At 46.8% G+C, this 21,711-nt stretch overlaps 1 protein-coding gene and 1 long non-coding RNA gene across 2 annotated transcripts in view; one reads left to right on the forward strand and one right to left on the reverse strand.

Moving 5' to 3' along the window:
* Positions 1-21,711, forward strand: part of LOC308459224 — a 300,770-nt gene that overhangs the window by 8,297 nt on the left and 270,762 nt on the right. The gene's annotated exons all lie outside the window — the stretch shown is intronic.
* The window catches only part of VIPR2 (vasoactive intestinal peptide receptor 2), a 52,198-nt gene continuing 39,435 nt past the window's right edge, over positions 8,949-21,711 (reverse strand). The window contains exons 7-13 of the mRNA XM_080974190.1: positions 20,685-20,832; positions 18,590-18,650; positions 17,035-17,104; positions 13,978-14,069; positions 13,741-13,870; positions 13,590-13,631; positions 8,949-12,224 (exon numbers count right to left, since the gene is read on the reverse strand). Coding sequence (XP_080830316.1) covers positions 12,051-12,224; positions 13,590-13,631; positions 13,741-13,870; positions 13,978-14,069; positions 17,035-17,104; positions 18,590-18,650; positions 20,685-20,832 — 717 coding nt within the window. The 3' untranslated portion in view covers positions 8,949-12,050. The remainder of the gene's footprint in view (positions 12,225-13,589; positions 13,632-13,740; positions 13,871-13,977; positions 14,070-17,034; positions 17,105-18,589; positions 18,651-20,684; positions 20,833-21,711) is intronic.

Consider the following 21,711-nt stretch of genomic DNA (forward strand, 5'->3'; position numbering starts at 1 on the left):
TTTTTCTAGTCTTTATTGAGCATTCATTCTGATTTGTTTGTGGGGTGATTACATGACAATGAGCAATCATCCTGATTTGCTTCTGGGGTGTCCATAGAAAATTCTCCCAATGCACCTTTCTCACAAAACATACAATTTTATACATCTCTATCATGTATCCTCTCTATCATGTATCGTCTTACCTTTTTTCTAAACCAGAATGCCGCAAATTCTTCACAAGGGAATTATTCCAGACCCATTATCATTTTGGTTGCCTCCTTTCTGAACCTTTTTCAGCTGTACAGTATCATTATTATTTTTTACATAAGGTGACCAGAAAAATCCTCAATGAAGGTCATTATATATTTTGTAGAATATTTTATAGATTAAAGAACAGAAGATACAAATGCAGTTTTACAAATATGAAAAGCCAGTCTATTTACATCCGTTTTCCTATACGTAAGTGAAATTAAAACTAAAATAAGTCACATCCATTTACATCAGGGTTTTCACTGTATACGACAGGATAAAAGAAAAGTAAAACTGATAGAAGTATCAGACAGAACATCCAGATAGTTTCTCTTGAGGCTCTGTTGATTAAAACCCAGCAGGGAATATTAAATTCGGTACAAAACACACAAGAGGTAAAGCCATTCCACGTGAATCATTTTCATTACTATTTTAAAAGAGCATTTTAGCCATTTACCACAATACCTAATTCTGAAGAACAGTGCCCACAGGCTCAACTGCATAATGTGATCTTATCTGCCACTGACTGGCACATGGATTAAGTATTAGGTAACACAGTGGTACCTCAGGTTAAGAACTTAATTTGTTCTGGAGGTCTGTTCTTAACCTGAAGCACCACTTTAGCTAATGGGGCCTCCTGCTGCCGCTGTGCCGCCGCTGCACAATTTCTGTTCTCATCCTGAAGCAAAGTTCTTAACCCCAGGTAATATTTCTGGGTTAGCGGAGTCTGTAACCTGAAGCGTATGTAACCTGAAGCATATGTAACCCGAGGTACCACTGTAATAGGCTGGCTGTAACAGTTTGTCAGAAATTACCGTGGTCCGAAAAATACAACCTAGAAAAAGTATCACGCTGTCATTGCCCTAAATCAGGGGCGAGGAACCTCCAAGCCTCTCTATCTCATTTCTGGAATTCCCCTATGACATATTCCCTCTCCCAAAAGCTGGCCACGCTTCACACCCAAAGTGTTTCTGCCTTTCCGTAATGCCTTTCTTGAACTCTGATGCCTCTTGCTTGTCTGGATGTAAGAGAGAGAGATGTTAGTTTGTGCAAAGAGAGACAAACTATTTCCTTAAGGCAGCAAGGGGATATGCAAGCCCCAATTGCTTTGGTCACCCTGAGAAGGGGACTGGAAATAGTGGTTTGTTGGCACCTCAATTCCACATCCCCCCAAAAAAGTGTTCTACATCTATTGCCATAGTCACAGCCAAATCCAGAACCAGGCAATCCAAGTGGCTGCCTGGGATATGGAGTTTGTAGGGAGACTGTCCTGAATAAACTATCCACTCACCAGCTAAACCCAAGTTCGTGGCTAGCACTCTGTTGTTATTTTTACTTCATGATAATAATAATAATAATAATAATAATAATAATAATAATAATAGCAGCATAGACAACATCATTGCCCATGGTGGTCATGTGAGTGGTTGTGTTAAGACTGAGGTGTTTACTATCTTTATTTACCATCTTTATTTATTTACCATCTTATATGAGGGAGATATAAACTATGTGAGCAATTTGAGAACCCATGAAACAGGCCCCCAAATGCAGTGCAAAACAAGGTATTCAAAAGTCAAGAAAAGACTTTTTGGGGTACAGAAAGCTATTGCAGCCTAAGGGGGCCGTTTGATTCAGAGCTGGCCCTAGCTAGGGGTGGACGGATCTGTCAGATTTGGTTTCTGCTTCTCCCGATTCCAGTCAGGAGAGAAGTGTTATGTAGTGTAGTTTCACCCTGGGCCAACAGGGGGATACTGTATATAGTTTTCACTCAGGTCTGTAGATAGTTTTCACTCAGGTCCGCGTCTGTTATTTTAGGCGGGAACTCTGGGCTGTTGTGGTTACAATGTTGACAGCCGGCTGCCTATAAATACAGGCCGGCTGAGCTGTTTGCAGTCAGTTCTATTCCAGCTTACCATAATAAAGAGCTACTTGAAGAAATCGCTGTGCCGGCTGCTATGTCAACCCACGACCTAACACTGGCGACGAAGGTGGGATGGATGGACATCAGAGCACAGCCAGATGCGGCCAGCCTCTGAACTGAGCTGAATCACTGAGCTGAATCACAGAGCGAAATCACTGAGCGAAATCACTGGGCAGAACCAATTCAGAGCTGACTGTTCTGGCTAGAGCACTGTGTTCCATCCATCGCCCTTCACGCCGGCATCGGGATCATGGCTTCACTTGTGCCTCTACCGCTTTTTGCGCCAGCCTCTGAATCATGGGACTCCTACCTCGCTCGGTTCGACTGCTACCTCCAAGCCAACGAGCTGACAGAAGTATCACAGGAGCGGAAGCAGGGCCTATTCCTCAGCCTCTGTGGGCCTGAGGTGTTTGAGACGGCCCGAGCGTTGGTTGCGCCTGAAGCAGTCCAGGCAACACCATGGGACACGATCCAAGAGAAGCTCCGCAACCACTACGCACCAAAGCCGTCCAAGATTGCTGCCCGCCATGTGTTCTACCACCGGAACCAGGCAGAGGGGGAGTCAATCAACAACTACACCACCGCCCTGCGACAGGCTGCCATGCACTGTGAGTTCCGAGACTTAGACGATGCCCTGATGGATCGAATCGTCTGCGGGGTCCGGGACATCCATCTGCAACGGCGCCTCCTAGCCAAGCCAGACCTCACGCTACAGAAAGCCATTGAGGAGGCTGTGGCCTCAGGAGATCCGCAAGTCCAGCAGCCCGCGTCTTGCTAGGGAGCCAGTTCCGGTGCATCATGAAGAGGCCAGCAGTGAGGAGGCATCCTCCAGTGAAGACGATGACGTGCACCAGACAAAGCGGGAGCGCAGGAAGTTCCAACAGAAGTCCAAGGGCCAACCGGAATGTGCTGGCTGCGGAGGCAACCATTCCCGTGCCAAGTGTCGATTCAGAGACGCCATCTGTAGGAAGTGTTCCAGAAGGGGCCACATCGCTAAGGTCTGCCGATCGGCTCCGTCTGACACCCCCCCTTCATCGACTCGCAAGTCCAAGTCTTCACTCCAGTCTGCCAAGGAAAGTTGTTTCGCTCTCACCAACTGCCGCTGCCCGTCTGGAACCACGATTGGCCAAACCGACTCGCCTACGCGACGCAAGCTGAACGTCACGGTGCTCATTGAAGGAGCTCCATGTGACATGGAGATTGACACCGGGTCTGCCCTGTCCATCGTGTCATGGAGCACCATCAAAAGACTGGTACCCAGAGTGTCCAAAAGGCAACTCGACTCTCACCGCGTACACCTGAGAGACTACCAGGGAAACGACATTCCCGTGGTAGGCGTTGGCCGGTTCCGGATCGCCTTCAAGGATTTTTCGGGCCTGCTCCGGTTGGTGGTGGTCGAAGGTCAGCGGCCAAGCCTCCTAGGGCTAGACTGGTTTCAAGGTAAAGAGGGACAAGTGCCAGATCGCCGTTCCACAGGTAGAGTTCCTGGGCTATCTTATCGATGCCTCCGGTCTTCATCCAACCACATCCAAGATCCGCGCTATCCAGCAGGCCCCCACCCCAAAGAACAAAACGGAGTTGCAGGCATTCCTGGGGCTGCTGAACTTTTATAACATGTTCCTGCCCCACAAAGCCACAGTGGCTGAGCCTCTTCACTGACTCCTTAGCACTAAGACGCCTTGGGCCTGGGGTCATCGGGAGACGGCGGCCTTCAACGCGGTCAAGGCTCTCCTTTCTTCAGACAGTGTGCTGGTACAGTACAGTGAATCCAGGCCGCTGGTCCTTGCCTGCGACGCCTCACCTTTTGGCATCGGTGCTGTCCTTAGTCACCGTTTTCCAGATGGAAGAGAAGCACCGCTCGCCTACTTTTCCAGGACACTATCTCCGACGGAACGGAATTACAGCCAGCTCGACAAGGAGGCATTAGCACTTGTGGCTGGAGTGAAGAGGTTCCATGAATACCTCTATGGCAGGACTTTTGACCTCATCACTGACCACAAGCCACTCCTGGGCCTCCTCGCCGGTGATCGTCCAACTCCACCGGTCCTCTCACCACGCATGCTGCGATGGACTGTTTTCCTGGCTGCCTACCACTACCGGCTCATCCATCGCCCGGGTAATCGATGGGCCATGCCGACGCCCTCAGCCGTTGCCCTCTTCCAGCATTTGTGGAAGACCCGGCTCCAGCTTCATCGCTCCTTCTGATTGAGGATCTTCCGGCAGCGCCTGTATCGGCTGCCACTGTGGCCTCCGCATCTGCCCAGGATCGCACCATCAGCCGGGTGCTCAACTGGGTGTGGAGGGGGTGGCCACAAGGGCCTGTTGCATCGGAGTTCCAGCCCTTCGCAACCAGACAACATGAACTCTCAGCTCATCGCGGCTGCCTGCTGTGGGGAGACCGCGTTGTGATTCCCCAGGGACTCCGTCAGCGCGTCCTGGAGGCTCTGCACGTTGGCCACCCAGGAATTGTCAAAATGAAGGCGTTGGCTCGGTGTTACGTCTGGTGGCCTAATATGGACGATGCCATCACTGCCTGGGTGTCCGCCTGTCAAGCGTGCCAGGAGTCGAGGCCTGCACCACCGGCAGCTAAGGGACACACCTGGGAGACGCCAAAGACACCCTGGTCGAGGGTGCACATCGATCTGGCTGGCCCCTTTCACGGCCGGACCTTTATGGTAGTGGTGGACGCCTATTCCAAATGGCTGGAGGTCGCCCTGATGCCCTCCACCACTACCGAAGCTGTCATCCGGGTGCTGCGAGGCCTGTTTGCAACGCATGGGTGTCCTGATGTCCTTGTCTCTGACAACGGACCGCAGTTCACGTCAGGCACGTTTGAGCGGTATCTTTTGGGACTGGGCATCCGCCATGCCCTAACGGCACCCTTTCATCCATCCAGCAACGGGCAAGCGGAAAGAATGGTGCGCTCGACAAAAGAGGCACTGGCGCGCCTGGACCGGGGAGACTGGCATGAGCGGGTCGCCGAATACTTGTTCGTGCGACACATCACCCCTCATGCGGCCACAGGGAGGAGTCCTGCTGAACTGCTTATGGGCCGCCGCCTCAGGTCACCGCTCGACCGGCTACACCCAGACTTTGCCGTGGCTGAACCCCCAGGCTGTGCCAACGCACCACGGTCATTTGTCCCAGGAAACCAGGTCTTTGCCCGGAACTATGTGGGGGACATCCCTTGGGTGCCAGCCACAGTAGTGGGAGTCACTGGACCTCGCTCGTACCAGGTGGCACTCGAAGACGGACGCTTGTGGCGACGGCACATAGACCAGCTTAGGCGCAGGGTTGGGGACTTGGACACTACCGAGGTGCCCCCAACTGCGCTTGCGGCTCCAGAAGAGACACGTACAGATGGCGAGGCCCCACCTACACCTCCCTCGCAAGCTGCCAGCGTGGAGCCGAACCAAGCCGTTTCAGAACAGACTCAGACCACTCCACTTGCGGAGGCTCCACCCACAGCAGCGGATCCAGGGGAGTTGGTTCCAACGTCACCTAGGGTCGCACCACAGCCTCAGCGAGAACTGTGTGGCCCTCCGGACTTGGCTACCAGTCCCCGGCGGTCTGGCAGAGTTTCCAAGCGCCCAACTTATTTAAAGGACTATGTTGTTGGACAGGTATCACTGTTGGTCTAAGTATGGGAAATGTAACCGATATGCTTTTGTGCTTAATTGAACCATTACGCGTAGTGCTGTATATAAGGAAACCATTACGATTGTAACTAACGCCTTATCTCGGTGGGGAGGGGTGTTATGTAGTGTAGTTTCACCCTGGGCCAACAGGGGGATACTGTATATAGTTTTCACTCAGGTCTGTAGATAGTTTTCACTCAGGTCCGCGTCTGTTATTTTAGGCGGGAACTCTGGGCTGTTGTGGTTACAATGTTGACAGCCGGCTGCCTATAAATACAGGCCGGCTGAGCTGTTCGCAGTCAGTTCTATTCCAGCTTACCATAATAAAGAGCTACTTGAAGAAATCGCTGTGCCGGCTGCTATGTCAACCCACGACCTAACAATAAGATTGCCATAGTTTCACACCAGTTTTATTTATTTAACGAAATCTATATACTTCTCGTCATAAAACCTCTTAAGTGGTTTACAAGAACCTTTGAAAACTAGCAATTAAAAACAGTTTGAAACATTTAAGGGTAATTAACAGTGATTTCATTTGGAAAACACGCCAGTGTCTATGTGTCTAGATGGGCTTGCCTAAACAAACAGGTCCATATTGCTTTGCATGTGGTGAAGTTGAGCCGAATGGGCCTTCTAAGAACCTGCTCTGTGTACAACTCCACTTGCTATTTTCCCTGTGAATCAGTTTTCTAGAAATCTCCACGCTGTTTGCTGCCTGTGGTAATTTTTGCTAACCCTTCAGTTTATGAGGTAAAAAAAAAAAAAGTCATTGTATGAGGTAATTTTTTTTTTTAAGTCCCTGTGGAGAGCACTGCAGCATTTGCATCTATTATTTAGAAAAGACGTGGTCACAGGCGACAACAGAAATAAACACACTCACGCTCCTTTCTTTTAAGAGTGTAGACACGGCATGCTTATATTTATAAGAACCTGTCAGCTTCATATCTTTCCCTTTGCAACGGCTACATAAGGACAGGAGGTTAAAACAAAACAAAAAAAAGCCCCTTTCAGTTTATGCCTTTTATGGTAATTATAAAGGGATCCTCTTGGACTCTCTCCCCTCCCCCCTTTCTAAATGGCCCTGCTAGGTCTGAAGTTGTAAGCAGCAGCCCACAGATATAAAGTGGTACTACAGTAAGGGTATTTACATAGCCCATTAAGTTCCAGCAATATTTATAATCTGATATACTAAACACCAAGGTCCAACCATGCAATTATGAAACATTAAAGTAGACTTTTGGGTGGGAAAGCTACAGTAAAAAAACCAAATGTTTGACACGAGCTTGGGATGACCCATTTTGATGAGAACATATCGCACTCCCGGCCTCTGAATTAATCATGCAGGAAGAGGCATTTGTACTTGACGCATTGCAAAAATGTTATGGCCTATCAATGCGTCCTTTGTCAGCTCGCTTTAAAATGTACCAAGCTGATGAGATGGGAAAAGAAAGGAGCAAAATGAAAGGCTCCTCGGGAGCAGACATTGTGGATTGGTTGATAGAATGGCAGGTTTGGCCTGGGAAATATTAAGGCACCTCATTGTGCTGCTGTGACCTATTTCCCCTCCTTCCACCCAGTAAACCTCAGGCATACTAGGAGTCAGGCGACTTGGTAGTGGCGCCCTCCCTGTGGAACATCCGCCCTTCAGATGTCAAGCAAATAAACAACTATTTGACTTTTAGAAGACATCTGAAGGCAGCCCCGTATCGGGAAGTTTTTAACATTCGACGTTTTAGTATGTTCTGATATATGCTGTGAGCCGCACAGGGTGGCTGGGGAAACCCCAGCCAGATGGGCAGGGTATAAATAAAAAAATTATGATTATGATTTTAAAGGCTGCAGATATGCGCACGCATAGCTGTGACTCAGAAGAACATCCGCAACAGCCACCCAGGACATAGAAGAGTCGGCCAAGAAAGGACGGCAGAAAGAAAGAGCCAGCGTGGTGTAGTGGTTAAGAGCGGTGGACTCGTAATCTGGTGAACTGGGTTCGCTTCCCTGCTCCTCCACATGCAGCTGCTGGGTGACCTTGGGCTAGTCACACTTTTCTGAAGTCTCTCAGCCTCACTCACCTCACAGAGTGTTTGTTGTGGGGGAGGAAGGGAAAGGAGAATGTTAGCCACTTTGAGACTCCTTCGGGTAGTGATAAAGCGGGATATCAAATCCAAACTCTTCTTCTTAGCTCTGAGTCACAGAAGCATCGATGGAAGGAACATGGAAGCTGAACTAAGCCATGTGGCCTTCAGAATCCAATTATGCTTGTACTTTACTGTGGGTGTAGCCACACGTACCTTTCCACTGCCCTTTCCAGGCACGGTCCACAATTTAATGTTGTGTGTTCCAGCGCCATTTTTTATTTTATTTTTTTGGCTCCAGAGCTTTCCTTGTGAAAACTCATTCTACGAAGTTCAATCGGAGCAAACATCCATCTGTGGAAACCCCAATTTGACCTGTGCTCCTATTCAGCTTTAAAGAGCAGGTTTTCGTGAGGACAGCTTGGGGCAACGAAAAAGCGGAGGGAAACAAAACTCAGACATTGAGCGTGCCTGGGAAGAGAAGGGTGAAAAGTAAGTGAGGATAATAAGCAGAACATCAGTGCTACACCCTACAGTCCAGGAAAAGTTTTAGTGCATGATCCTATAACATATATAGACTGGTGGCTGGTCAAGAACATTAATTTTGGTTAACTGGTATATATATATATATATATATATATATATATATATATATATATAGTTATTGCTATTTATTCTGGTGAGCCTTAAGCAACCAGGTGTTCTAATGCTAGGAATAATTCAAGCCTGGTCCGTTTCTCTTTCTCCTGCTCCAAATGGTGCTGTTCTCTGACTCTGGACAAGTAACTTGCCTGGTGCCTTCTGCTTCAAGCTTTATTTTTCAATCTGCATCATTATGTCCTAGGTGTCCTAAGCAATAGTTAAAAGTTTTGTTCCCTCCCACTCCCCCCACCTCTTCTTTTACTTTTTACAAATGCACATCAGCATGAATGGAAACCCGCTCGGCAGATATCATAAACACTGGAAAAGAAAATTATATATATATAGAATGATATTCAAAGTATGCTAGAAGAGTTGTTGCATTAAAGAAGTCACAAAAGCGTGACAGGTTTTGACTACACGAAAAGACTTGTGCTACCCACACTATTTGATCTGGAAACCATGTTTTTTATTCCAAGATGTTTGGGAGTTCGGGACATAGCAAGCATTAAAATGAAGTCACTCTGCACATACAGAGCTGGTGTAGTGTCTATGGCTGCTCTTTATGAAGTCAGTGGGGCTTACATCCAAGTAAACACGCTCAGGATTGCACTATTAAGAAACTGAGCTGTGACTCAATGGACATCCTTGGTGGCATCTCTTAGCCTCAGTCTCCCATCTGCAGTATGGGAATACCAATACTGACCCAAAGCCCAGGGTTGTCGCAAAGATTAATGAAATAATTCAGGTGAAGTGCTGTGAACACTCTAGAGCACTACATAAAACCATCATTTTCTGTCTGCTGAAATTAAAGATTTGAATAGCAAGCTGACAAAAAGGGAAGCCTTAACAACAGGCAAAACATAATACATATACGATGACGTAACATAAAAATGCATACAATAAATTAGTATTGGAAACGGCGTATGTGAAAACACGCAAGTCACAAAACGAGTATTTGGAGAATTTAATGAGAACCGCTGTCACAGGAATGGGGAAGCCATGGCACTCCAGCTGGACTCCAGCTCCTAAGAGCAAAGGCAGTGGTCAGCTGTGCTGCAATATCTGGAGGGCCACAGGTTCCCCATCCCTGTGTTCAAAAGACAGCCATTCATCCCACGTACAGTACAACTATTCCAAATGCAAATCCATTCACTCACTCATTCATTCCAAGAAGGATGAAGAAACAAGTCCAATAACTTTGCCCAACAAGGCCAGAGGCTCCTCTCATGATTAAGGACCCGGTATGGGGGAATTGAAAGTCTGAAGAGGGGACGCATTTGAATACATCACTCTTTGCCAACCTGGAACCCTCCAGATGTTTTTGGACTACAACTCCCATCAGCCCCAGCCAGCTTGCACCGATGGGAGTTGTACTCCAAAAACATTTGGAGGTTTCCAGGTTGGTAAAGGCTGCTTTGAAAGTGAATTGGATAAACCTCTTTGTAAACTGCAGCATCCTTTTGAGCCTTCTTAGTCAATATAGTAGGGATGCGGGTGGCGCTGTGGGTTAAACCATAGAGCCTAGGACTTGCCAATCAAAAGGTCGGCGGTTCAAATCCCCGTGATGGGGTGAGCTCCCGTTGCTCAGTCCCTGCTCCTGCCAACCTAGCAGTTCAAAAGCACGTCAAAGTGCAAGTAGATAAATAGGTACCGCTCTGGCGGGAAGGTAAACGGCATTTCCGTGCGCTGCTCTGGTTCACCAGAAGCGGCTTAGTCATGCTGGCCACATGACCCAGAAGCTGTACGCCGGCTCCCTCGGCCAATAAAGCGAGATGAGCGCCGCAACCCCAGAGTCAGTCACAACTGGACCTAATGGTCAGGGGTCCCTTTACCTTTACCTTAGTCAATATAGTAGCTAATTCCCAAGATGGCAAAGATTTTTATAGCAGAAATATAAAAGAAACAGACTCTACCCACTTCTAGCTCTAGGTTGCCTGGAAGGGAATGTGTCCCTTCAGCTAATAAGGTTCCCTGCCCATGGTTTTTAAGGTATCACATACCTCAGTCTATACAGTCTTTTTTCTGTCTCCGTGCGGTTCACCGTTCCTCCTTTGTCAAGTTCCAATCTCTGTCTCAAGACTCATTGCACAACCCTGAGCCAAATCATTGGCTCCCAAACGCAGTTCCCATTTGTAAAATGGTAATAATAGTGACCGACATCACTGGCTTGTTGAGAGAGCATATGCAATAATGGTGGCGAAACCATTTGCAAATTAAAAGTGCAACATAACAATCAATACTCAGGGCACAGCCAAACCGTAGGAACAGAGGAAAAATATGCCAGTGTGTGATAAGAGCAAGGATGTTCTATTAATCAAAGTTCGTGCAAGCTGAGTTCTGCAGTTTGTGTGTGTGTCCTACAAAAACCTTAATTCTTTTCTTCTGCTAGTCATGGCAAAGGTCTGTGTATGACATCTTACCCAAGCCTCCACCCCCTTAGGCTTCTTAGAGTTCACCAAATTTAAAATTGTCATTAGACTTTGAAGATTACCTTCATGGGCTATATTTTGCAGCGGCTGCTCATCAGTTCTAGGGTGGTGTCTGCAAGCCCCCATGTCTTTACCCGATATGGCTTGGCCAAAAGGGACTAGTGAGTTGGTCTGGGGGGCCTCATTAGGTCCATGAGCCAAAGGTTCCCCATCCTTGAACCAAAACCTAGTAACACTTTCTTCTGAAACTATGGACCAGGCTGAGGCCTACATGCCAATGTGGGTTGATATCACGATCTGCATCTATGTAACAGAGCTGGTCCTAAGTCCGGCGATGTTTGGCCTCATGCAAATAGGGAAGTGTTTGCTGAAAGAAAGTGGACAAGCAAGCAATATAGTGGGCATCTGGGAGAATGATTCAGATGCCAGGGTAATGAATTGAAAGTGACTGGCAGGAACTTCAGCACAGACAAAAGGAAGTTCTTCAGGCCTCACCTAATTTATCTATGGAACTCATTATCACAATGTGTGGCAATGGCCAGCATCTTAGATGACCTTAAAGAGGATTAGATACATTTGTGAAATATTAGGCTACCAATGGCTGCCATTCATGATCCTATATATACCATACCAGTTCAGGGGAAGTGCATCTCCAAAATTATCAAGTTTTAGAGGGCAACCATGGTAGAGGATTCTTGCCTTCATGTCTTGCTGTGATATTTTTAGAGATATCTGGCTGAACGCTGTTGGAAAAATGGATGCTAAGCTAGAGGGACATTGGTCTGAGGCAGCACAACTTTCCTTTTTCTTAATCCAGTAAACCCCAATTATTTTCAGCATGGAATTGGTAGGGGTCAGAATGATAACTAATAAAAATGCATCAAAACACACCACTTCCTATGGTCCAAGGACACACAAATCCTACAGCTGAAAACAAGTTCTAAGGCTAAACTCAAAGGATACCACGACCTGCACTAGGCCATTCCCACATTTTGACATGTAGACAAAAACAGGGTAAAAACTCTACAGACGTTATAAAATGTTATCACGCTGACTGAGCTGTACAATGCAGCGATATGCCCTATAATCTTTAGTCTTTTGCAGGCACCCACGTGGCTTATATCACTGTGGTTTCCGTCTGGAGGGAAAACTGAGTCGCTGAATTACGATGCAACTGGGAGATGCTTTCTGAGCCATTCCGAGAAATAGAAGAGCTGTGAAGTCTGTAATCTCGGCCCATTCTTTGGTTCAAACACCAACTCCGCCATTTTCTTTTCAGTTCGCCTTGTACCTAAATGTAAACAGAGCACACCAGCACGCAGAGTATTAGGTGTGCACATTCATAAGAAGCTTACATCAATTTGGGGGTAGGGGTGGGGGCTCGGAAAGGTCAGCAATGCTTCCCCCCCCCCCACACGATGCTTTAACATGCAGCAAGGTTGTATAATAATTCCTTTTCAGGAAGATATTTCAGATATACAACGCTGAGAGTGGATACCTCTGAACCAGAGACAGCAGAGCTGCCAAGAATCCCTGGTCAGAGCTGAATCCAAATTTGCACCCACCCACACCCATCCAAGGGACACGGGTGGTGCTGTGGGTTAAAGCACAGAGCCTAGGACTTGCCGATCAGAAGGTCAGCGGTTCGAATCCCCGCGACGGGGTGAGCTCCCGTTGCTCGGTCCCTGCTCCTGCCCACCTAGCAGTTCGAAAGCACGCCAAAGTGCAAATAGATAAATAGGTACCGCTGTGGCGGGAAGGTAAACGGCGTTTCCGTGCGCTGCTCTGGTTCGCCAGAAGCGGCTTAGTCATGCTGGCCACATGATCCGGAAGCTGTAGCCGGCTCCCTCAGCCAATAAAGCGAGATGAGCGCTGCAACCCCAGAGTCGGTCACGACTGGACCTAATGGTCAGGGATCCCTTTACCTTTACCTTTTATACCCATCCAAATGTTCTCCAGGGTCCCTCCTCTATCTGGGCAACACCTGGCAAGCTTACCTGTTAGTCATGGTGGGTGGCAGCGGAGTTGCCATATTAATTACCCCAAATGCCCCTGACACAACATTGCTCCAGGGCACTGTGGGAAATGAATGCCACACCATCTTTTAAAAGGACTATGATACCATTTTGAATAATCATGGCTCCCCCCACCCCACCCAAGAATTACGGGAGCTTCCGTTTGTTAAGGGTGGTGAGAGTTGTTAGGAGACCCCTATTCCCCTCACAATTCCCAGAGTTTCCTACAAAGATGGGCTGGTAATTGTAGCCTAACAACTCTCAGCACACTTAACAAACTGCAGCTTAACAAACTACACTTCCCAGGATTCCTTGGGAAAGGCATGGCTGTTTAAAGTGGTATCGTAGTGTTTTGTATGTGTGGTGTGAATATGGCTTAAAATGGCACCTCCCCTATTGCAGGAAACACTACCTTGCGGGTTCAGCTGCCTGATCTGGGCAGGAGGGTAGAGGACCTTTATTAGCAGAGAAGTGGGGTCCTGATGGGGTGCCATGAACTTTCTGGTAACGCTGGGTGCTAACACCAGCCCTGGGTCCCTCACAAAGCCTCGAAAGCCCAAGGAACTAGAATGCTGTGGGTTGCACCTGTAAGCTATAGCCCTTCCTTAGTTATTACCACAAGAGACTAAATAAAAACTTACTTCGCTGTTCAGAAAGCAGTATAGGACTGCAACAACCAGGCCCTGTAAATGGGAAATATTAAGTTAAACTTAACAATAAACTATTTCAGTAAAAATAACGAACTATGTCAGTTTAAAAAACAACAACAACAACACTGGGCAGATATCTTACCTGAAAAGATCCCAGACATAACTCAAAAATGATCTGATAGTTATTTGAAATGCGAATCGGAAAGACTGCGAACAACATGTAGTGAACTCCAAACAGTGGTATAAGCAGCAATGTCGATTTTGCAAGTCTCCTAAAAAAACACGCCAACACACAAAAAAGTAAGGATGAATCAGAGCTTAACAGAGATCCCCTAAATTTCCATTTTCCCAACAGGGACTTCTGGGGAGTTTCACTTACTTATACTGGGACTGGTCATTGCCTCCAACATCTGGCGATCTCAGCTTTTGCAGTAGAATTCTTATAATGCTGATGAAAAGTACAAAATTCACCTAGAAGACAGCATGCATGCACACCAGTAAATCCACACACCTCTCCCTGGCAGTAAAAGTTCAATAAGAGTAAACTGAAAAACTAACAATTTATAGTCCTTTCATGATACCCTACATGAAAAGGTACATGAGGAAGCTGCTTCACTCTAATAGCAGGGCTGGACCTGATTAAAAATTCTGGCCCATGGTCAGTTGGTAAACTTTGTAGCTGAGCAACGATTTGAATATGGACCTCCCCAGTCTGATACTCTAAGCCAGTGGTTCTCAACCTGTGGGTCCCCAGATGTTATTGGACTACAACTCCCATCATCTCTGAGCTCTGGCCTTGCTAGCTAGGGGTGATGGGAGTTGTAGTTCAACAACATCTGGGGACCCACAGGTTGAGAAAGACTGCTTTAAGCCATGGGTAGGCAAACTAAGGCCCGGGGGCCGGATCCGGCCCAATCGCCTTCGAAATCCGGCCCGCAGACAGTCCAGGAATCAGCATGTTTTTACATGAGTAGAATGCGTCCTTTTATTTAAAATGCATCTCTGGGTTATTTGTGGGGCATAGGAATTCGTTCTTTTTTTTTATTATTCAAAATATAGTCCGCCCCCCCCCCAAGGTCTGAGGGACAGTGGACCCAGCCCCCTGCTGAAAAAGTTTGCTGACCCCTGCTCTGAGCCCTACACAACACCAAGCTTAGCATAAACCACATTAGGGGGCTGTAGCTGAAAGGCAGGATAGGACACAGCTTAGTTGGTTAGAGCATAGTGCTGATAATGTCAAGGTTGTGAGTTCCATCCCCATACGGGCCACCTGCATATCCCTGCATTGCAGGGCTTTAGACTAAATGACCATCAGGGTCCCTTTCAACTATAAAAATCTAGGATTCTATGTCTCTAGGACTTTGCTAGGCAGGTCATTTGTAACTGCAGGACTGCAAAAAGTCCTATGTAGTTCTCAGTTCAGATTTTCACTAGTCTAAAACAACACCTTCACCGAAGGAGAGTATAAGACAGCCTTCTGCAATTTGGTGCCCGCCAGATGTCTAGCTTCCATCATACCTGACCATTGGCTATGCAAGCAGGGGCTGATGGGAGCTGTAGTAAAAAACTTCTGGAGAGCACCAGGGCGGGGGAAGAGCAGCATAAGGACAGAGAATCGGAGAATCATAGAATTGCAGAGTTGGAAGGTACACCGAGGTTCATGTACTCCAACCCCTGCAATGCAGGAATCCCATCTATTGAATCCTAATCATGTGTCTCTCACCTGTTTGAGTCTTTGCCTCAAATTCTTTGGCTTGTTAGAATTTCACTGTGCCAAGTACTGAACAGTGTGGCAGGTACAGGACATCTCAAATTTAAAAGACCAAGAAGAGGAACACGACACGGAATGCCCAAAGCTTGCCAAGAAGGATTATTCCATGGCCAAAATGTTATTGGGAGATGTTTCCAACACGCTGAATCAATGGCTAGAGCCGTTAGCGGCACTGGAAACTAACAGCTCGGTTCGACAGTGTTACCAAAGGGCAAGGTACAGCCATTTGACTTCTGGCAAAGTCGACCACCACCCAATGAAAAGTAACAGGGAGACTGAATTATAATTTACTTGTGTCCTATAGACGTTAAGCCAGAAGTGAGATATTTTTGTCTCATAAATGGAGGCATAACCTCAGCTGAAAGCAGAGGGGTGTGTGTGTGTGGGTGTGGGTGTGGGTGTGGGTGTGTGAGAGAGAGAGAGAGAGAGAGAGAGAGAGAGAGAGAGAGAGAGAGAGGCTACAACTGTCCTCTCACTTTTGCGTAGATTTTGGGAGTGCAGGTGGGCAATTTCAAGGGCTTGAAAGATCTTGGGAGTTCCAGTAAAAAACAAAGTACATCTGACAAGCCTGACTTCTGTTCGCTCCTGTCCTGCCTACTGCAATTTTACTCTACCTTGCTACTCTGTGAACCATCCCTGAGACCTCCTAGTATAGGGCGGTATATATATTCCATAAATAATAATAATAATACCTACCTATCTTCTCATTATACTTTTGGGGACAAGAAGAGAGCTGCCACAATTGATATCGAGTATAATGAATCCATAATTAATTCACGATTAATGTGCCTTTTGCCTGTCACTTATAAACAAGGCTAATTAGAGCTTGGGGTTCACCAAGACCTAATTAGCAAATAAACAAACAAAAAACCCCCATCAGGGTTTTCAGGGTCAGCACAGATGGTTTCCGGACAGCCTAGAGCTACAGTGCTTCTATTTTTAATATATATGTTTTTTGAGGGGGAGGGAATATTTACAATTTTTTGTAAATTGCTTAGCATACCATTAGAGGGAATTTATACACATCTATATTAAAATGCAATGCATTGTGCATGCACACTCGTGCAACACACACACACACACACACACACACACACCCTATGTATGAAGAGGCCTACAAATAAAAAATAAAATCCTTTGAAACATGAAATTCCATGATGGGGATTTGAAAAGGTATGCCTCTGGCAGGATGTAATGGGATAAGTATTGCAAGCATCACCAGCTGGAATAGAAAATGCTTTGGTTCTGGATAGTTAGCCCTATGAAAAGTGATCTTGCAAATGGAGGCTGATTTAGCTACATCTATTTTAACTTTTATAAAGCAGGCAGGGGCTGTTTTGGTCCACTAAGTATTTGAGGACTGTGTCCGGGGGGGGGGGGGGTGTGCCGTTGCATTTTTCACTGTTGTTTTTAGGACTTTGTGGGAATTAAAAAAAAACCAAACATATTTCAGTGTGCTAGCAGGAGTTCTTTCTGACGGACATGTTATATTAGCTGCTTTAATGGATCATATCAACCTTGAGCTGAAAAGTAGGTTATAAATAAAATCAATACGTTAAAATATGATAGCACACTTTGCTCAGATCGACACACGCGTACAGAATTACAGAGCTGAAAATCACAGTGTGAAACCGAAGCGTTAACATGCCATTTGAATTTACTTACTAAAATTGAAATTAGGATGGGTAATCTTATAACCCACCAAGGAACGCTGTGATCGTTCGTATCCCAGCAACTATTGGGAAGAAGGGAGGAAATAATTTAAAAAAATTATTAATCCCATTTATACGGTAAATAAATTGAGAAGCTGCACTGAAAATGCCAAGCAAATTGGAAAAGGGCAAAACCTCCTAAAAAAACAAAAACAGGCACTATTTTCTCTTGCAAAGTCAGTGCTGGAATTATGGAGAGGTGGGCCGAAGTGAGGCAGCCACAGTAGTAGAACCCTCAATAACAGGAGAAGCTATAGAAAGCCAGACAAGTCCACCCCTTTTATAGGGCCTGGGGGTGGGGTTTCTTTGCTGGCAGTTTGGGGGTCCCTTTAGCTCCTGCAAGAGTAGTGAGGTTGCACCTGCCTGCGCAGCATCTAGCACAATCTAATGGAAGGATGCGCTGGCTTGTGCAGCATTGGGAGACACATGTGACATCACATGGCTCATGTGTGACATCACATGGCTCACGTGTGATGTCACATGTGCACACCGGGCCCCTTCACTTTTTGGAGCAACCCGGTGCCTGTGATCCACTGTATTAGCAAAGCAAGCAACTTTTATTAAAAGATGAATTTACCATGCGCTTTGAGTCAGGGGCGTAGGAAGGGGAGGCGGTGGGGGCGGTCTGTCCTGGGTGTCATCCTGGGGGAGTGTGACAAAATCCCCCCTGGGTGGATCACCACCCCACCCCCTGGGCGCCAATTGTCACACAACCCCCCCGGATGCTGATTGCCCCCAATGGGCGCTGATAGCCGTTCTGATCACTGCACTGATAGCTCCCAATGGGCGCCAATCACCATGCCAAATGCCCCCCTGGGCAGCTCGCCCTGCCCCCAGGCGGCTCCCTCCTGGGTGCACGACATGTGCGCCACTCTGGGTGCCCAAGTTGTTATGAGTTAGTTCACACAGTGGCCAGCTGTGTGCTTCTGAGAAGCCAACAAACAGGGCACGGAGGTGACAGCCCCTCTCTTGGTGTTGCTCCTCAAGAACAAAGCAGAAATTCCCCACAGCCACTGTTACTTTTGGCCACTGAAAGACCTGGCCTCCCCTGAAGTTGTTGAATCCCCCTTTAAAGCCTTCTAAGCCAAATCAAATATGTGAAGAGGCATTTGACTGAACCACACAGGACTGAACCTGCGTGCAAATCCTGCGTTCTCTTGTTGAGCGCAGAACTACATATGTCAAGCGCTTACACCCTGTCCAATCTGGTATCCTCTAGATGTTGTTGAACTAGAGTTCCCAGCAGACCATGCCCAGGATGGTTGAAGAAGTCTGCTCTATACAGTAGCAGGGAGCAGCCAATATAAAATATTTTTAAAATGATGAATTCATCACCTGTCACTCCCCGTTGTCCCTGGAGCGGGAATGAGCCTCATGAAATCTTTCATAGACACCTCAGAGAATTCTGACATTCCAAGAATTGGTAATATTGGACATAGCACAATTGCCAAAAGACGCGTGGTGACAAAACGTGGAAGCATCAAGTTTGCTTTCCTTTTTAAACTTACCCAGTGTCCTCCAAATAGACTCTAGACACAATCCATGCGATGATGAACACTGTGGGGATTCCTGAGAGTGGAATACGAAGTGGAGGGAAAGGAGAATTGTTAAATAGATCACTTCTGCAATGCATCAACATTAGAATGCATTACATGCAAAAAATATCCCATGGTGCAAGAACTAATTGCTAGGTAGTGTTAGAAATCCTTTCTTAAATTTAGTTAAACGTTTAAAGTAGCTAAACATGTGGCAGAGGAGAGGGAGAGGCTGCTGACACTGCCACATTTGTGGTGCTGAAACAATCAAAAGTAAGGTCTTAGGCTGAGGCCCTTGTCAGCCTTGCTACCTAAACCCCATTTAACTGGAGATACCAGAGACTGAGCTTGGAATAAATGTTTTGTCTGCTGGAAGCCCAACATACTATTCCTCATACTATCTGGCTCCAGAATAGCGATTCACTGTGCATAGTGTTGCAACTTGTCTACCGTATTTTTCGCTCTATAAGACGCACATTTTCCCCTCCAAAAATTAAGGGGAAATGTGTGTACGTCTTACGGAGCGAATGCCGCCTGAAGCCCACCGACCCCTCTCACTCTCCAGGCTTCAAAGATAGCCGCCTGAGTTCCCGCTGCGCTCCGGAGGCTTTGGGTTCCTTTCGCTGAAGGGTAGGTCCCCCTTCAGCTAAGGCGCAGCGTCCCTTCAGCTAAGCAGGAGGAGAAATGGAAGGGGCTCCGTTTCTCCTGCCGCTTTGCTGAAGGGGCGCTGCGCAGAGAGGGGGAGAATTTTTTTTCTTGTTCTCCCCCTCTAAAACAAGGTGTGTCCTATGGTCGGGCACATCCTATAGAGCGAAAAATATGGCAATTGTGCTTTTAGTTTATACACTTTACTGTGGGCTCGTCCACACTTCTGCTTTTCCCATCCATTTCTAGAACGCATCGGTCTGAGCAGTTTCCCACTTGACCTGTGCTGTCTAGGCACGAGTCCAAGCAGTTCCCCCCTTGCCCTGCTCCTTTCCCAGGGAGAACCCTAAATCCATGCTAAATCAGAGCAAAGGTCAACCAGGAGAAAACCTGAATTGCCATTTGCTCCAACTGCGCACTAAAGAACAATTTCCCTGGGGGGCAAAGCAGCGGGACGAGAGGAAGTGTGGATAAGCCCTGTTATATATTGCATTTCAGTTGTTGTACTGATTGAATTCATGTTATAAGGTGGCTATACAAATTCAGTGAATGAATGGATAAGCTTGTCTCAGGATTCCCTCCTTCCCCGGAATGCTGGAACTCTCCTCCAGGGGTTTTAGGCTTTACACATACACACATACATCATCTTCAAGAGTTCTGGGTCCACCAACCAAACAATCTGAATACCGTACTTTTCGGTGTATAAGACTTATGTTTTTTTCTTTAAAAATCACGCCAAAAAGTGGTGGACGTCTTATACATGGATAGTGCATAGGTTGGACGTTTGATTGGCTGCTGCCATGGCTGTCAGCGGCTATTGTGTGCGTGTTGTTGGTTGCTGTGTCAATGGGTGGTGTTGATTTGCTGACGCTGCGGCAGTTGGACAGGCGATTGGCAGCTTCTGCTGGCGATGGGACATAGGTGTGCCCGTGAGCGATTTTCGGCAATCCCCCCTAAAAAAGGCTCAGCAACCCTGGGTAATCCCCTCCTCCCAAAAAGCTCAACAACTCTGGGAAATCCTTCAGACACACAAACACCTCAACAACTCTGTGTCATCTCCCCCCATTTTCTTCAATTCGAGTCCCCCAAAATAGGGGCGTCTTATACATGGGGGCATCTTATACACTGAAAGGTACGGTATCTAGGTCAGGCCTGCACAACATGTGACTCCCACCACCCAGCCAAATACATCTCATCAACCAGCAGCAGGAACTGGTTGCATCTCCATTTTTGCTGCTTGTTTGGAAGCTCAGAAAGAGAGATGGGGGTGAGGGAGTCAAGCAGCCCCAATGTATGCCGTGTGTGTCCATGTTGCTCGATCTCAAGTTCTGGAGGCCAGACCTAGGAGCTAAGATACAAAGACCCCGTTTTTACACAGTAGAGGCAAAGAGAGAAGAAAAGAAGGTTGTGTCAATCTTCTTACCCCATCCAATAAGGAGATATAAGGCGAAGTGTCTGTTAGGAGAGAATATGACCATGAGGATGTGGAGATAAAGTCCTTCAACTAAGAGCCAATAAAAGTTGGCCATTACACAGTACTGGAAAATTACCAAGCTACCCTTGCAGCCGACCTGGAAAGTTACAAACCAAGGATGAAACGTTTGGGTAAATAAATTGCTTGAACACAGTAAATGGCTTCCTTTGTTAGAAATCTTTCTTTGATAGATACAAGCTCTGACATGAGGGACTTCCCCTTCCATGAACTTGCCTGTTGGTCGCCTGAAAGGGCCTCTTTCTATTGTTTGGATTCTGGTCAAATTATAACTTTTAGAAGTGAACGGAAACAAACGCCAAGTGTTTCTCAAGGCTTGCTTCCCTAGTGAAAAATTTGGGATTTGTCTTGTGTCCTAAAAACCATCCTGCCTCTCTCTCCCTCTCCCTCTCTTTATACCTTGTGTTATTCCTTCCTCCTAAATATCTCCTTTTCATTTCAGGGCAAAATATTCCAGGAATAAAAATGCCACCACTGTCGAGGTTAATCTGGGGCAGGGAGGTAATAATCAGGACCACCAGTTAACCAGAAGTAATTTGGTTTAGGGAAGAGGCTCCTGTCACTTTTTAAAGCTAGTTTATTCTATAGAAGCTGTGCCAGAAGCAAAAATAGCCCTGTGGAATGCATAACGAGCGACTGAAAGCTCTTCCTAGCTCTTATGTAACTAAACTGGGGTCAGCAGAAGCAACTCTTTGCTGCAGATATTACATCACCTGGACAACACTGCAGCATATTGATTTATACCAGTTTAACTACAGCGACAAAACTTGCTGTCTTGAAATTCCTTCTTAAATTAGCCAGAAAAAATGGGGGGGGGGGAGAGGAGAAATGAAATGAAAACCTAACCTGTGTCTCCCTGCTAAATTCATGATCCTGAACCTCTGAAGTGACAAGTAATGTTGACATCTCGGTCAGCGATATGGGGAGCTCTGTGGAAGGTTTATCAGCCAATCGCATT

Source organism: Podarcis pityusensis, assembly GCF_964106645.2.
Source record: "Podarcis pityusensis genome assembly, chromosome: 12".
NCBI classification, from domain to species: Eukaryota; Metazoa; Chordata; class Lepidosauria; order Squamata; family Lacertidae; genus Podarcis; species Podarcis pityusensis.